At 38.7% G+C, this 16,923-nt stretch overlaps 1 protein-coding gene across 2 annotated transcripts in view; it reads right to left on the minus strand.

Moving 5' to 3' along the window:
- The window catches only part of LOC136676998 (sialate:O-sulfotransferase 2), a 93,031-nt gene that overhangs the window by 38,684 nt on the left and 37,424 nt on the right, over positions 1-16,923 (minus strand). For both annotated transcript variants that reach the window (XM_066654336.1, XM_066654335.1), the window contains exon 4: positions 4,625-5,722. In XM_066654336.1, coding sequence (XP_066510433.1) covers positions 4,625-4,985 — 361 coding nt within the window. In that variant the 5' untranslated portion in view covers positions 4,986-5,722. The remainder of the gene's footprint in view (positions 1-4,624; positions 5,723-16,923) is intronic.

Genomic DNA, 16,923 nt, shown 5'->3' on the forward strand with positions numbered 1-16,923 from the left:
CTTCACCCAATAAATTACAAAAAATATACTACATTATAATTGATGGCAGGGTGTTTATGAACTCAATCTAACAAGAGTTGAGAAGTGACTGGTTAATTCTGAACACAGCCTGTTCACCAATTGTAAGAGGGAGGGCAAAATGTACTCAATCATAAATTCATTTTCCCCTCCAAATGATTTCAGTTTGGTTTTAAATAAAATTACCCTAGTGTTTAAACAGGGTTATGGAGAATTTTGATATCTATTGTATTTACATACTTATCAGTTCAACAGTAGTTTAAAAAAATCACTACCTGCTGTCTGCTGCGAGTTATGAGAACAGATCTATCACAGAATAAATGACATTGAGATCGCCATGGCAATATAAATAATGCTGCATCTGTAGCAGTGAAAACCTTAGGCTAGCCTGCATTTGGATGCCCCTGCAGAGCACTAGAGCTGGGCTGCAGAAGGCAATGAAACTGTAGCCTGTGACATGTACACTGTTGCACTTTTCACTGTTAACAGTCTGGGTGGTCTTTCTCATATTTGGCATGTAGAATTCCATGTCATTTTTTTTCCAGAAACAACCTGAAACCTGGACTCTTCTCACAACCGAACATGTTTTTTTTGTTTTTAAGTCCATCTCAGAGGCCAAGAGAACACCACCATTTCTGCACAAAACAAACATATGCCTTCCTCTTTGCATAATACAGTTTCAGGTTGCATTCCTTGATGCAGTGTCAGACTGCGTTAAATGACAGTGACAAAATACTCACAATTCCATGTGGGTATGTCCATCAAGGTAGCATGACGGTTTCTTAAACAATACCAGATCAATATTCACACACATTTAGCAGCAGATTCTGACCTTAGCCTTTACCCACTGTGTTTTGAAAAACATTGAAAAAATATTCTGCCTGAATTGGTTGACAAACCTATTGCAAATTTTGGCCTGTGATGAGCTATCTGAGCTTTTATTGAACCATACTTTTACATCTTTTGTATTCACCCACTAACAGTGTAATGATCCAGAATAGTGTGACCTGAAACGTCTATAAACAATTCACTCTTATCTTGCTCGTCCCGAATTTTTTAGCAGTGTGTTGTTGGGTTCAGATTTAATTTCTGTACATTTCTCCATTAAACAACACTTTAAGGAAGTTTAAGAAATCAGAGGTTCATGTTTTTTTTACATTTTAAAAAATGCCATAACTTTTCCAGAAATGGGGTTTGAAGATTGTGTCCAAAATTCATAGATTACCCATTTTACAGCTGACTTTGGGAGAACATCCTCTATAATGACCCTTTGACTGTATCCTGACCTCACTTTTATTGTGTTTATTTGAATGACCAGACAGAGTACAATCCCACATTTACAGGGATGTCCTGTTCCCTCACGCACAGATGGCTTTCGCCTACATTCTGAGCTAAAACCTGCTTTCATTTGGCAGTTTTTGAGTGATCTAGCAAATCAAAAAACTTTATATATACATGATATATAACACTATATTGCAATAATGCAGATTAAATTATTCCATTCAATTTTATTTGTACAAGATTCCAACAATGTCCTGATGTAGATTTGTAGAAATTCAGGTGCAGCTCCATAATAAAGGCAGGAAAACTCAATAAGGGCATGAGAGAGAAACACTGATCATGAGAACCAAGATTCAAAAGCAAAAATCTCACTGAGAACATGAGGAAAATACATGGGGAGAAATCAAGGCTAAAAGCAAGGGCTTAGATGTGTCAGATCAAGCAAATATCCCTGACTGTTTTCACTGTTTCTTACAGATATTTTGTGATAATATTTGACAAGAATTTATAAACTGCACTAATAAAAGCACAAAAATATTAGACACATTGAAATAAATGCGCTCGCCAAAGCACAAGCCCAGCAGATGACAAAACTTTTATTTTTATTTTTTCTTGATAATATGAGCAAAGGCACTATTACTGAAGATACCTTTATTGTTTTATGAGTGGACAAGACATATTTGACCAATTCTTCATGTATTTATAGTTTTAATAGATTTGTTTGTACTATATTATGTACAGTGTAGACAGTGTGTGTGATCCTTTGGTGTTTACAATGGGGTTTCCTTTGTTCCAACTGTGCTGGCAAATCAGTTTACAGTGGTACTCCTTGCTTGGGTGTAGAAGTGCATGGTCTCCAGGAACAGTGTCACGAGTACTATGAACATGAAGCAACATGGATAAAACTGATATCCGTGATAAGTTTGGCCACTATGAACATGATATTAAAGGAAATCCATGTAATATTTTATTATAAAATTACAACTTCATAATCATTGTGATGCTCCACTTACCTGTAATAGAAAGAATAGAGCCTATGTCCCCGCTACTCTGCAGTTCGTACTGCAGAAACTGCACTATGCAACTTGTGGAAGAATGTAGAAAATCACACTCCCCTCCCTCCTCCTTCACACCCAGTACAGTGCAGTGCTGTAAAAATGAATTATACTACAAGCAAGCCCCAGGAGCAAAAGAACCCAAATCTTACCTAAAGTTCTTTTTCACATTAGATACATTTTCATGTCTACATTTGACTAAATGTTTTTTTTTTTTTTGTTAAAAACAGAATATTCTGCTTTGAGAAATAAAAATGTGCCTGTTCAAACTTAGTGCCATTCTGTATTTTATGTTTATCATTTAAAAAAGGTCAATGTTCATTACTAGGGATGCACCGATATCGATATTCCTTCCGATACCTATACAGATATTTCATGTTCAAGTATCTGCCGATACCGAGCACAGATAGCAACTCTTATCTATCTTAACTACTAGAAAGTGGCCTATAAATCCAGATATTTATATTGCTATACTTACAGATTTTATTTTGTAAAAGCAGTGCTCTGTATCGCTAATAAGATATAATAAACTTGAATGAACATCATTTACTTCTTTATTAACTGCACATTAAAAAACCTAAAGTTTCAGAGCCATGAAAAAACAAATATATCCACAATGCAGTAACAAGTACAAACAGGAAGACATAGTCTAGCCTGACTGAACAGCTTTTTACACTGTTATGAGGATATTTGTCATGAATGTTAAATGCACTTTGCTGCTGACCTGTGTTAGCATGCTTCTTTGTGGTTGCTTGTATGAAGTCAGTATTCTTTGGCATGCCTTGACGCTAGTTTGCAGACTCTGGTGCAGTCACAAACATGTTCAATTTTTATTGACTTTGGACGTAGTCACATAGTGTAAACGCTTCACCAACTCAACTCTGAATGAATCCCGCCAACAGCCAATGAGAACAGAGCACAGAAAGTCCATTGGTACTCTACAGTGGAGGAGGGATTAAACGGTAAACCTATGGATAACTAAAAGACATTGCATAGTGCTGGATGCACATGTCCCCAAATAATCTCCCCAAACTTTTAATTCGAGCTGCATCTAGCGGCGTGAATGTGCATCAGTATCTGCTTCATTGGGTGTGTCCCAAAAAGTGCCCTGTGTACTACATATAGAGAGTAGGGGGCCATTTCCAACACACCTATGTTATTGGTACACTCTGTAGCCAATACGGATATTGTGTTTAAGTGCCAGTATCGTTGATGATACGGTATCGGTGCAACACTATTCATTACTCTTTTTTTAAAAATGCTGCAATTCAACGTTATTTATAAATATTGAGTATTGAACAAAAAAAAAAGATTAATTGAATTTAAAAATAACTGTTACTTGCAGAGAAGTGATGAATATTAAAGAAAAAATATGATGTAGGCCTTATGAGGCAACACCACAAACCTCAGTCGAAATTTGGCCCACTGCAGAACCCACAGCTCTGACATAATCCCTTGAACTGATGACCAGACAAACCTCATTCACTTTCAACTTTTTTTTCTTTTTCTTTCACCATATGAAAATAGCTTATGTAAATGCTATGACATAAAAAACAGCATACTTCAGTTAAGACATTGTGGTAGTTTGCAGAGCTTCAAAGAATTTTGAAAGGTTTTCCATTGCCCAAAAGCACAGCTTAATGGGCACACTCTAAATCTTAATCAGGAACACACTTGAGTATATTGTTTGCTTGATTCCACATACAGAAAGAATTGGCCTGTGTAAAATTAAGGGGATTTTTACTCATTCATTTATTCATTGTCATTTGTCTGTAACTTCATATCCAATCCAGAGTCATGGTGGGTCTTGGATTCGATCCAGAATCATTGGGCTTAAGGCAGGAACAAGCTCTGAATGGGGCACAGGGCACCGCATACTCATAATAATAGACACCTTTGTGTGGCCAATTCACCGATTTGTGTTTTTGAACTGTGGAAGGAGACCAGAGCACTTAAAACAAACCCACGCAGACAAAGAGAAAACTCCTCACTAGCAGTCACCCAAACTGGCTTGAACCCTCAACCCCAGGATCCTGGAACTCTGTAACAGTGACTCGACTTTGTGCCTTTTTGTTTTTGCAAAATGTTAACATAATAAAACAATAGTAATAAATTAGTAAAATAACAATTTCAGAAATGTCATATTTAAGTGAATTCCCTGATTTTACTTGAATTTTTAACTTGTAATATTACAAAACAGAAATTCAGTCTATTTCATACTAAATAATAGCAACTGATATCATATTAAAAAAAAAAAAACATAATCTTACCTCTCTCATCCTCTGTTTCTTTGGCATTTCTCCCTTTGGCCCCACGGCTCCTGCTGCCGGCGCTGGTCCACACTGGGCCGTCCTGCCCATTCCCCTTCGTCCAGGGTGGCCCAAACCTATGGGCGGCCCGCCGTGTGTCCTTGAACACCCTGCCGATAAGCCCCAGTCCACGGCTATCCGAGGACAATGCCCCATTCTCAGCCGATGTGTGTGGGTCACGGCCTGTCTGGGCACTGTCTCCGGAGAATCCAGAGTGAAGGAATACGAGGCTGCCAGCAGTGAGGTAGAGGAGGATGAAGGAGAAGAAGCGGATGGGCTTCCGGCGGAAGTAGCGCTGGATCTTCAGCAGGGGCCTGGCCATGACGGAGCCTCCCGACACACACTCGGGCCTCGGAAAAACATGAAAAGGAGAGGAAAGAACGTTTCATAAAAACGTTCTGCCAGGGTCTTCAAAGCTGTTAGCTTGAAGCTGTTTCCTTTCTAACTTCTCAATGGGAGGCCATTGATGGTGCTCAAATTCAACTACACCACAAAATTAACAATCAAACAGGATACAGAGAGGATAAAAAGTCCCGGGATTAAGATCCTCAAAGTTCCTCAAAGCTGTTCTGGTATAAGGTTTTCCATTTTAGTTCCACAGATTGATGTTGCTATGTGTGTATTGGGATGGCTTTTGTGTGTATTCAACCCAACGCACAGTCAACTACATAAAACAGCATCAAAAGACGAGGAGGAAACGCTCAAGAAAAACATGTCCTAAAAGGGTCCTCAAAAGTGCACAGCTTTTAGCTCCATGGACTGATGCTTCTGTGGAAGGGCACTTTGAGAATATGCCTCTAGTTAGTTCTTCAGAATCCAGTCAACTACAGTACCTCTCCGATCACTGTGTGTCTGTTGTTTTACATCCAAAACGATTCAGTAGCAGAGGCCATGCTGTGAAAGTCAAACTCCTTTGCAGACCGAAAGGTGATATCACTGTGGCGTTGATTTCCCTCCTGCTATCAGACTTGCTCTCCCTCTTGAGACCTCGTTTCCCACCAAACTGCCTATCAGTCTAATCCCCGCTGAATCAGTCCTGAGTCATCACTAGCTTGGAGACTGAAAAGGGAGAATAAAGACAGAGACAGAAAACAAGAATAAGTAAAGAGCTTTGGACTTTCTATTGGTGAAAGTGCATTGATTCAAGACTACATGAACAGTCTTCAGAGTTTAAGTAATATACAGATATATACAAACTACAGCAGTTAAAACATTCTTTCTAGATGTGTTATGTTTTGATGAAATGCTGACTTTTCTTACGCTGTTTGTTTAAATGCCTACTCAGTCCTGTGAATGCTATTCACATTCGACAGGCAAAAACAGAAGTGAGAGTCTTAACTAAGCACAAAATTTTGCATGACAGGGTGCATCACTAACACACTGTTGTTGTCCACTTTTATGTAATACAAAGTGCACAGTTATGTGATATATGTCAAAATGGCTTGATTAGTTTCAGATTTTGTAGAATTCCCAAGAACATATTTTGGAGGAAGTAAAAAAACAAACAAACAAACAAAAAACAACAACAATGATCTGGCAAATATAAGTATTATGGCCCCCAGTAGTATATAGAGTAATGTCACTCTAGAAAAGGCATTTAACTGCTTAACAGCCAAATTCTGGTGTGTTTTTACACATTTGGCCAGCACTCATTACTAAGCATTGTGACATTAATCTAATATACAGCTGCTCCAGAAAGTCCCATTTAAGAGAGAGCGAAAGAAGCCACATTTTAAGTTTATTCTTTAAAGCACAGATTATTTCTCATCTAAAAAGATGATTCAATTAGTATCACACTCCTTGTATGATTCATAAATGTGCTGCTTCAAAACAGAAATTTGTTGAGAAAATCTCTGGATCCCTAGAGACAATGAGGACACACTGTGAAAGTGCTTATTGTTCAGAGGACCCATACATCACCAGTTCTAGAAGCACAAAATATATTTTTTTTCTGTGTGTGTGTGCCCCTTCACTTTCAATCATTGGATTAGAAACACCTATGTCATTCATCAAGTTACTGACCAGTTTATTAGAAACACCTACCATATACAACAACACACTGGCCACATTATTAAAAACACTCAGTAGTTCCACTCACTGGCTATTTCTAGAAACAAATATCTTTTACTTCCACTCTTTCCATGTGATTAAAAACTTTTACCTTGTTCTTTTGCTCAGTGATCACTTTGCAACATCTACTTTTGATTTTCACTTACTGCTATTTGAAGAGCGTGACATGTTAAAAGTATGCTGAATCTGCCTAGGGCAGCACAGTGGTGACTGTCTGTGAGGAGTTTGGTGTGTTCTCTCCGTGTCCACGTGGGTTTCCTCCCACAGTCCAAAAACACGTAGGTAGTAGTTGGATTGGCCACTCAAGTGGCAGAGTGTGTAAGTGAATGTCACCCTGCAAAGGACTGGCGCACCCTCCAGGGTGTGTTGCAGCCTTGTGCCCAGTGATTCTGGGTAGGCTCGGGACCCACCGTGACCCTGAACTGGATAAGCTGTTTCAGACAAGGAATGACAAGGAATTCCCACAAAGTCTTGTGTGCGTTTCTCCCTGTCCTGTTCTCTAGCTACGCCCTGCACCTTTGAGCTTGGAGTGTCATGTGACATTAGGGCTGTCACGATCATGAAAGTATAAGCAGGAGATATGCACAGCCTAAATCTCCTTACTCATTTGTCTCACTATTTGTTTAGAAATACACATAACTGATATTCTGTTTGTTGGGATTGAAATAAAATATAATTCAGTGCAAATCATCGCAGTTAGCTCAAATAATCGTGACAGGTCTATGTGACATTGTTCACAGGTGTTTCTCTTTTTTTTATATCACTATAAAATTTATTTATTTATTTATATTTGTTGTTTGTGGCAAGTGAGATGTTATATCAAAAAATAATCCACTTCCAATTGCCTTGCTGCTTTGTCATGATTGGTTTTTGACTGCCATGTTTTTTCACTGTTTTTATACAAAGTGGACAGAGAGCTTAAAAAGAGCATTTTATCATAAACACTAAAACTAACATATTGGGATCCACTATCTCTGCTACACACCACACTTTCTTGTCACAACTGTTTGCTTCTTTTCAGAAATGTCTTATTTGGATGACTTGAAGCTATCCAGCTATGTTATAAAAGGAACAAAATGGAGCAAGAGAACTGGGAAGAGCAATATGATTTTGTCATATTTTCAGAGAGCAGAATGTTCATGCTATTTATTTATTTAAAACACACACTAACACACACACACACACACACACAAACAAACAACCCCCTTTTGTGCTTTCTCCTTCAGGCAAAAAGGGAACGTCACAATCTTGCACGGGCACACATACTGTCCACAGTCAAATTTATATCCAGAACTAGGGACATAGAGGCAGTGCTTCAGAGCATGGTCTTTGTTTACTAGATTTAAGGGATCAGTAATGCTCCACATGTCTGTGTACAGTCACTGGGACATATGTGAAGTATTGAAGTCTCAATACTACGGTGCAGGTGGTAAAGTGGTTGTGAGCTCCACCTCCAAGTCTGTCGAACACAGAAACAAAGACAGGTTTTTCTAAACAAACATTATTAGCATCTCATTCATTTCTGTGAAGTTAGATGCTGAAGGCTCCACAATGTGGAGAAAATATCAGAATGAAAATGTACCCCTACAATCCTGGGTTTAAGCAATGGGTTTATCTGTTAAATAGTATACATTGGTTTTATCACTGCTTGCTTTTTTAGAAACTTCTTGTAGCTCTGTATTGCTGGTATACAGTTAGATGCACAGCTGATTCTGTGCTCAACCTGTGACCATAAAGTTGGTCCAGGCTGGAAATTTTTTGAAAGTGGACCATCTCTCACTCTGACACTGATGAATAATATCTGGACAAATGTAGTCGCAAACCAGTGATGAATGTGGCTGATAGCAGCTGAGAAGTCAAGCTATGTCCTGTATATAGGTGCCACTGAATAAAAAAGCAAGGTATGTGTTTGTAATAAATTAGAGAGTATGTTTAATAGGTTCATAGTAAATATTTATTCAGGCTACTGCCATTGAATATTTACAGCAAAAACGCTTTGCTAATGCTATGCAAACACCCCATGAAGTATAATAAAGGCCAGATATACTTATGCTAATGGATACCTTGGCCAAACAAGCTTTCTGCATAGGCCTTATTTGTAATTGTACTTTTAAGTTGCGGCTCACTTTTCTAACACCACAAGTCTACTGGTGATAGCCATGCCAATAGAGGTTGTTACATGTTTCTATGCATTACAGTTTTCACTGTGGTTTAACCTAATGCCAACAACACTAGAACAAAAAAAATTAATAAATGTAAATGCAAAGGATTGTCTAAAAATAATGATTTGTTATCTTAGTATAAAATGGCAGATGTACATGTGCTATAAAATATATTAACTATTCACTGAATCTAACTTTAGCTTTAAACCTTTATTTCCAAATGCAAGAAACAAATTCCTGATTATAAAGGCTGCATATCTCAAACACCAATTTAATGTACATCCCAATGACATTTACTCTATGTATGGGGTGCTATTTGTTAAACGGAGTAGACCCCCGAGAGGCTCATACCAGTGCCATACACACTGCACCATTGTCTGTGTCTTCCCTGTGCTGAGAATTGTCAACCATTAAAATAATATATATTCAACAGAGCTCTTGTGGTGAGAAACTATCATAAATGCCATAGAAGGGTGGTTATATTATTAACATATTGAAATTAACCTTCCGTGGTAAAAATATGATCAAAACACCAAAACATTTTAGGCACTTTTCTTAATCAAATTTGGAAGCTTCTTTGCAATCTTCCTTTGGAATCTTCAAAGACCCCAACCTCTCCATAACGAAAAGAATTCATTTTACTACAGAAAAAAAAAATTGTATTATCTAAGCTTAATGGCAACATTTTACATATTACCTTCCTTGATAAACTAATCTAATGCACTCTCCAAATGGCCTTTTCCCCTCACCAAACAGTAAAAAAGTTCTGACTCCCCTAGATTTATTCTGATTAGTTTTGTTTCTAACCCAGTACTCTTCCCCTTTAAGGCCGGACGTGTTTGAAGGGGAAGCTTTCCCCGAATGGCTGTAGAGTGAGGGTGCCTCCCTCACTCCCCTTCCTGTGTTTAAATGGTCTCAGTAGGGAAAGGGCAGACAATGAAAAAGATCTATGCTTTGAAAACGTATTTATTGTTTTGACTGTTGTTTATTTCGAGTGCTGTTGCCATATAAAACCGAGTCATCTCTTGCGGTGCGTGTGTTAGGCGCCGAAGCATCCCCACCTCCTTGGTCCCTGATTGGTCTACAGACTTGACTGACATGTCATTAAAGCAGAGAGCCCAAGCTACACAGCCATAACGGAGATCCATGGGGAACATGTTTAAATTATTTTTTTTATTTGTTGTAGTTTATTTTGAACTGTTCTTTTTTTTTTTTTTGCAAGTACTCTTTACACAAACATGAGGATTACCAATGAGTGGATTGACAGAAAGACTCAAATTTAGTCTTGCTTTTAAGGGGACTACCTATGTAAGCACTGGTATGCTTTGTGTGTGTGAATCTCTTGTGAGCTCTTTAGGCTTTGTGGTGCCACTTTTTTATTTATTTATTTTTTTGCGAGGAAGAGATCTTATGTTTGGACTAACAATTATTTTTGGTGTAATTCATTAGTCATATATTTTAGAGTAGTGACTTACAGTAGTGTCTCGAGAGGCTGCCCATATTTACACAGTAAACAAGTACACAGATAAGAACTGCGGCGGACTGAATGTGCATTACCACGATTAAACAATTTCCCTGTGATGGTGTATCATGGACAAATTCTTATCCTTTATCCTTCACAATTTCATATCGTCATATCGCACACCCCTGAGCGAACATAAGTTTTTTCTCCACTCATACAAATCCAAGTTCCAATCTCTTTGAATGAGGACAGACATATAAACCCAAAATTAGGAACATTTCAAAACCCAAAAATCTGAAAAAATTCACACTAACAGTTACTGTGCATGTGCATAACTCCACAATATGACAGGGGCTTCTAATAGTTACTTAGTTGTGAAAATGATTAATGTATGTTGGTAGGTGAGAGTGGGTCCTGGAGAAATAAAGAGTAAGAGAGGGTCAGTGAGCCTGTCAGCTTGTGTACAAATTATGATCCGGCAAAGTGGGATTTTGCCAAAGGAGTGTGTGGTGGAGGGAAAGCAAGCCAGCCAAAAGAGAGAGACAGAGACAGGCCAGGACAACAGAAGCGAGTCAAAAGCCTGATTAGGAATGCAAAACAAATCAGCATCTGACCCTCCCCTGAACTGGACAGAACAGTCACCTCTGATCTGGCCACTGTTCCATACACAAGCCAAACACAAGCCTGTGAATATCAGTCATTCCAGGAATGGCAGAGTGGAATTAACAAAGCCTACACAGACGACTGCCCTGTGCAACTGTCCTCAGGTCATCCCATAAACACACACTTCATTATGGCTGGGCATGGGGCCACGCTACTGCAGCACTGCATTATGGGCCCTCTCTGCAAATGACTGTATATAACACTCAGCTAAAGGACCCAGCACGACCACCAGCACTGTTGTGAAATTCCCAAGTCACTTGGATACCTTCAACATAAACAACCACCTCTATCTTTTTAAAAAATTGTTTATAAATTGGTCAACAAGTTTAATATTTATTGATTCAGATTTAATATACAATATCCCAATGTGTGAAACAAAACACAATGATACTTCCAAATCCTCATGTGACCAAGCCTGTGAGATAGATGTTACCCATGCTTCACCAAGCTATAAAGAACAAAGACAATATTTCACAAGGAAAACATTTATAAAAGCAATGAAAGAAACATTGTGCTTGTTCACATTGTGAGAAACCTCTGAAAAGCTTTCAGAGACAATGTGTTTGAGGAAGGAGAATGCTTCTCATAATAAATTACTCAGCTGATCCTTTCCACATGTTTGTGTGGTTTGGCCCCATTTCAACTTGCATCAAATTTTCTCTTTGCTGTCAGTATGTCTCTGACTTTGTGTCCAATGAGATGTGGAAAAGAAGGTGGGGTAAATTAATGAGACTGCCCATGCTCCATACCTTGCAATAAGAAGTCAGAGCATATGTGTTGGTACGTGACTGTAAAAGGGAAAAAAATGCATCAGTCTTTTTTTCTCTAAAATCTGTGTATAAAGCGAATCAAGCAAACTGATAAAACGTGCATAAACACATACCTGTGATATTCTCAACAGGCCCTTAAATGCTTGGCAATGCTGTATTTGAAGATATTGTCTGTTTATGAAATATTAAGTGTAGCTAATTATATTAACACTCCATAAAATATCATAAAGGACAGATATGTTAAATATATGTTATGCTATCCACTAAATTGCCCACACTAGGTTATTCATTATTGCCCATTTGGCCAAGTTCTTTTTGGCTGAAGTATTACTTTAAGTAGCAGCTCACCCTTCTAACAACAGCTATGGGAATCAGGTTTGCTAAGGGATTCTCAATAAATTACAGCCTTCAATGTTGTTTTACCTAAGCATCAGCAATATCAGATATAATATTAATTATAAATGCTATTTCCAGCCTAGTCTGAGGATCAAAGTTTTTAGAACTTGGGGCGGCATGGTTGCGCAGTAGGTAGTGTCACTGTCACACAGCTCCAGCATATTGGGGTTGTGGGTTCGAGACCCGCTATGGGAGAAGTTTGGTGTGTTCTCCCTGTGGTGTTCCATATGTGGGGTGTTCCAGTTTCCTCACATGGTCCAAAAACACACATTGTAGCTGGATTGGTGACTCAGCAGTGTCCATAGGGTGTGAGTGAACACATGAATATATGAGCCCCTCCAGGGTGTGTTCCTGCCCTGCGCCCAGTGATTCTTGGTAGTCTCCGGACCCACCATGACCCTGAATTGGATATGCGGTTACAGACAATAAAAAAAATTAATACATTTTTAGAAATGGCCAAAATGTTAGCTATAAATATTATAACTGCTATAAGTATTAGTCCCAGTCCCATAATCGTAATCTTTTTTCAACAATGGTATGCACTAATTGCATAGGAAACTACAATCCTGATTATACAGACTGAATATCTCGCTGCATATTTAGAGCGATAGACAAGGCATAAGCTTATGGTTTTAACTTCTTTTGTGGGGGACTGTTTGTGAAACAGTGAGATATTTCAAACTCAACATGAGCAATGGACACAGCATTGTTGAACTGATGAGGCATGGTGAGAGGACAGAGTGTAGGCAGCACTAAAATGAGCGGCACTGCAGAGGCTGAAATCCTGCATCGCTTCACTGCGTAACGGGCTGATGACCAACATTTGCTCTTTGACAGCACGAAGCAGGGTGACGGTGCTACCAAGAAAGCCCTTTCTCATTTGTTGACACATCCTGTTGTCTGATGGGGCAGGATTTCAAACAGATCGCAAGAGCTACACCCTTAAACAAACAATTTAAAGAAAACTAATTCTAAACCGTATGTAATGAACATAAGTGACAGAAGAAATGCAGATTTTCAAATGGCTTGTATTACTGCTACTCACTCACTGCGCTACCACAGGACTCTGTGGAAGCTTCTGAAATTCAAATGGTAGGAACCTCTGGTGAGGGGAATTTCCAGCCTGAAGGAACTGTGCAGTCTTATCCTTAACTGAGATAATGATTCACAGCCTGTCGGACACCCACAGAATGCTGACAAATAGTCATCAACTTGACAGAGGCAGCAAACAACCAAATTTACTCCGTTTGTAGAGCATTAGTTGCCAAAGTTGAGCAAACAGAGTTTGTATACCAACTCTGGCAAGCTAACTTTTGTGGCAGGGTGTGGGCCAGGTGTGGCCTAATGATTAGACAAGCAGGCTTGGGACTGGAAGGTTGCCAATGAGATCCCAACGACTGGTAGGTAAACCCTACCTCAATCCATGGCTGAGGTGTCTTTGAGCAAAAATTAAAGTTTTTAAAAATAAAGTGGGCGGCACGGTGACGCAGCACGTAGTATCGCAGTCACACAGCTCCAGGGACCTGGAGGTTGTGGGTTCAATTTCCGCACCAGGTGACTGTCTGTGAGGAGTTGCCCTGTGAAGGACTGGCGCCCTCTCCAGGGTGTATTCCTGCCTTGCGCCAAATGATTCCAGGTAGGCTCTGGACCCACCGCGACCCTGAACTGGATAAGTGGTTACAGATAATGAATGAAAAAAAAATTAAAGTTTTCCCTTACCAAATGTTCCCACTTTTTGAGCTTTAGGGTACTTGTCTAAGTGTTTGGGTCTGTGGTAATGCAAGCAGACCAATGTTACCCCATATAACCTATACAATTCTGTTTTTATGTATAAGTGTATGCACTGTCTTCTAATGAGCGAAAGCACGCTACAAACTTTGCTGTACTATGCCAATATTCTGGACATAAAAATTTGGCCTTTGTCAGAATCAAAAAGGCTTTCTAAGGCTTTCTTTCTAATTACTGTTTGCTATATTCTACACCTTGGCCTTGAGTGGCTTTAATGTTTTGGTTTACTTAGTGGGTGGAAGGATGGATATATGTATATATAGCAATTATACATTTTTTTTGTATATTTTCTAACTAGCTAACTAACTAGCTAGCTTTCTAAAAGCTAACTCATCCTCCACATACAATACACTTCTGCAAACTGTAAAGATAAATGTAATTACATTTGTATTTGATGAAGATAATGTACTAGCAAAAAAATAAGGCCTGTGGCAGTCATATATTTCCAGTATGTTAAAGTTCCAAACATGCAGAGGTATTGAACTATACTTTGCTGGCAGGGTCCCTGTAAGGTATATGTTTATTGAACAGTGTCTTCAATGACTGCCTATAAAGTGCACTTAAATGTGAGTTAATATGGCTTTGTCCCACAGACAATGCACTATTGGTCCAGCATCAAATAGTGTACTTTTGGCAGTATCCATAATTACACTTTGTTATGTATATTTATTTTCTTTCTGGGTACAAGAGAGAAATTTATAATACCTAGATAGTAGGGCTGTGCCATATTGTATGGTGCGCAATAATGTCGCAATAGTTTTATTAAACAATTTAAAAAATCTATATTGTGAAAATCTTGATATTCAGTTTTTTATGTAATGATATCATGCAGTTACATGCATACGTTCATTACACGTCATTTAGACACAGAGACAGGTATGGTTGAAATTTGCTCTGCGTTCAAAGAATTTGCTCGAAAAGAGGGGAGACTTCAGTCGTGTGGAGGTGGTTTGAAAATAAAATATTAATATTCTGTATATATTTTACACAATGTCAGAATCTTATGTAAGCTACAGTTGTTTACAAAATAAGCAAATGTTTACACATTTATTTGTTTTTTATTCTGAATGTTTGAAATTATTACATTTGTACTAAAATAAAATATTAATAAACATAATCCATTATCTGTAACTGCTTATCCAGTTCAGGGTCACAGTGGGTCATTGGTGGGTACCTGGAATTGGGTGCCAGTCCTTCACAGAAAAACTCACACACTCACACCTACGGACACTTTTGAGTCGCCAATCCACCTACCAACGTGTGTTTTTTGGACTGTGGGAGGAAACCGGAGCACCCGGAGGAAACCCACGCGGACACAGGGAGAACACACCACACTTCTCACAGACAGTCCCTGGAGCGGGAATCGAACCCACAACCTCCAGGTCCCTGGAGCTGTGTGACTGCGACACCACCTGCTTGTGCCACCGTGCCGCCCTAATAAACATAATATTATTTAGAAATTAAATATATTAAAATTCAATATAATTAATATTAATATAAAATGTATTTATTTCCAATTGTGTGTTCTTGAAATTACTAAAAGTAGTAAAAGTAATTATAAGTAATGAGTGTTTTATTCGTATTGCCAATGGGTATTAAAAAATACCCTGAAATATCATGGTATTATTTTAGGGATATATCGCCCACCCCTACTACATAGTTAACTGTATATGGAATAGAAAGTGATTTGAAATTGAGCCTTAATTATCACTATGATTTTTCTTCTGGTTCTATCTCGCGTCCTTTATCTCACCACACATATATCAAGCTATTTATGTCAGCCTCTCTTTCTTCCTCCCCTTGACTCTCTCTCTCTCTCTCTCTCTCTCTCAGATATTTCAGTTTCTGTATTCTGTTCAGTCGCATGGCTTTCACATCAGATTAAATTTGGTGTCCTGTAGCCTGTGATGTTTATATTCAAATCTGCTTCGCCAGCAACCAACTAATTGTTTCAGTCAGAGGTTTGTGTCTGTGTACACGGCCTGTGAATGTTTTTAAAGCATAACCTCGATAATTTTTCCACTTTCACGGAAAAAACTGTGCATCTGTTCCACTCCATTCTCATTTGCTGAACTGCCTACATTACTAGCTGTGTATTATAATATTGAATTGCAACCTACATATTCCATTTGTCTGTATTTCCTATGATATACCTCTTCCTCTTTCACAAGAAAAAAAAAAAACAGATCTCTCTCTCTTACACACACACACACACACACACACACACACACACACACTTGTCTCCATGGTAAGGAAACATAATGCAGACATTATTTTTGTGGAAACTCACACTAACTTTGACTGTAACTACTACAAACCTGACACCAATGCTAAACAGATACTGATCCTCTGATATTGGCTCCTACAATGTGATCTATATCTACCACACACACACACACACACACACACACACAGAGACATGCCCAACAGTATGTGATTTTTCAAGCCAGCTTTTTCACTTTGGATGGAGGTAGGGGGTGGATGTTGTGATCGTAGCTTGTGCCAGTTACTGGCCTTATTCCAAACTTCAATTAATTACTTGGGTGCCTGTTCAAATGCTCAGACGATAGGACAGCATTCTGTAATCCGCAGAGACTTTTTCCCTCTGATCCACAGAGGAGTACTGAGTGCCACTTACAGCCCTTTTCTTTTTGAGGCTCTTACGGACAAACAGACCCCACATTCATACAGATGTTCCGAAATTCAAGGCAGATCTGGGATCAGTTTCCTTCTCAGTAATCCCTGAATCCACTCACTGTGTACTAAAAGGCCAGATTCATCCAAAATCTGTGCTTGTTGTTTACACTCACTGGCCACTTTATTAGAACGTCCGTCTTTTAGCTGCACCCTGCTCATTTAAAGTGACTACAAGGCATTTTTTGATGCATAATGTTTAATGCTTGCTGTAACCACTGCCAACTATGGTGGTCTTGTATGTTTATTGCATGC

The sequence above is a fragment of the Hoplias malabaricus genome, chromosome X2, assembly GCF_029633855.1.
Source record: "Hoplias malabaricus isolate fHopMal1 chromosome X2, fHopMal1.hap1, whole genome shotgun sequence".
Taxonomy (NCBI): Eukaryota; Metazoa; Chordata; class Actinopteri; order Characiformes; family Erythrinidae; genus Hoplias; species Hoplias malabaricus.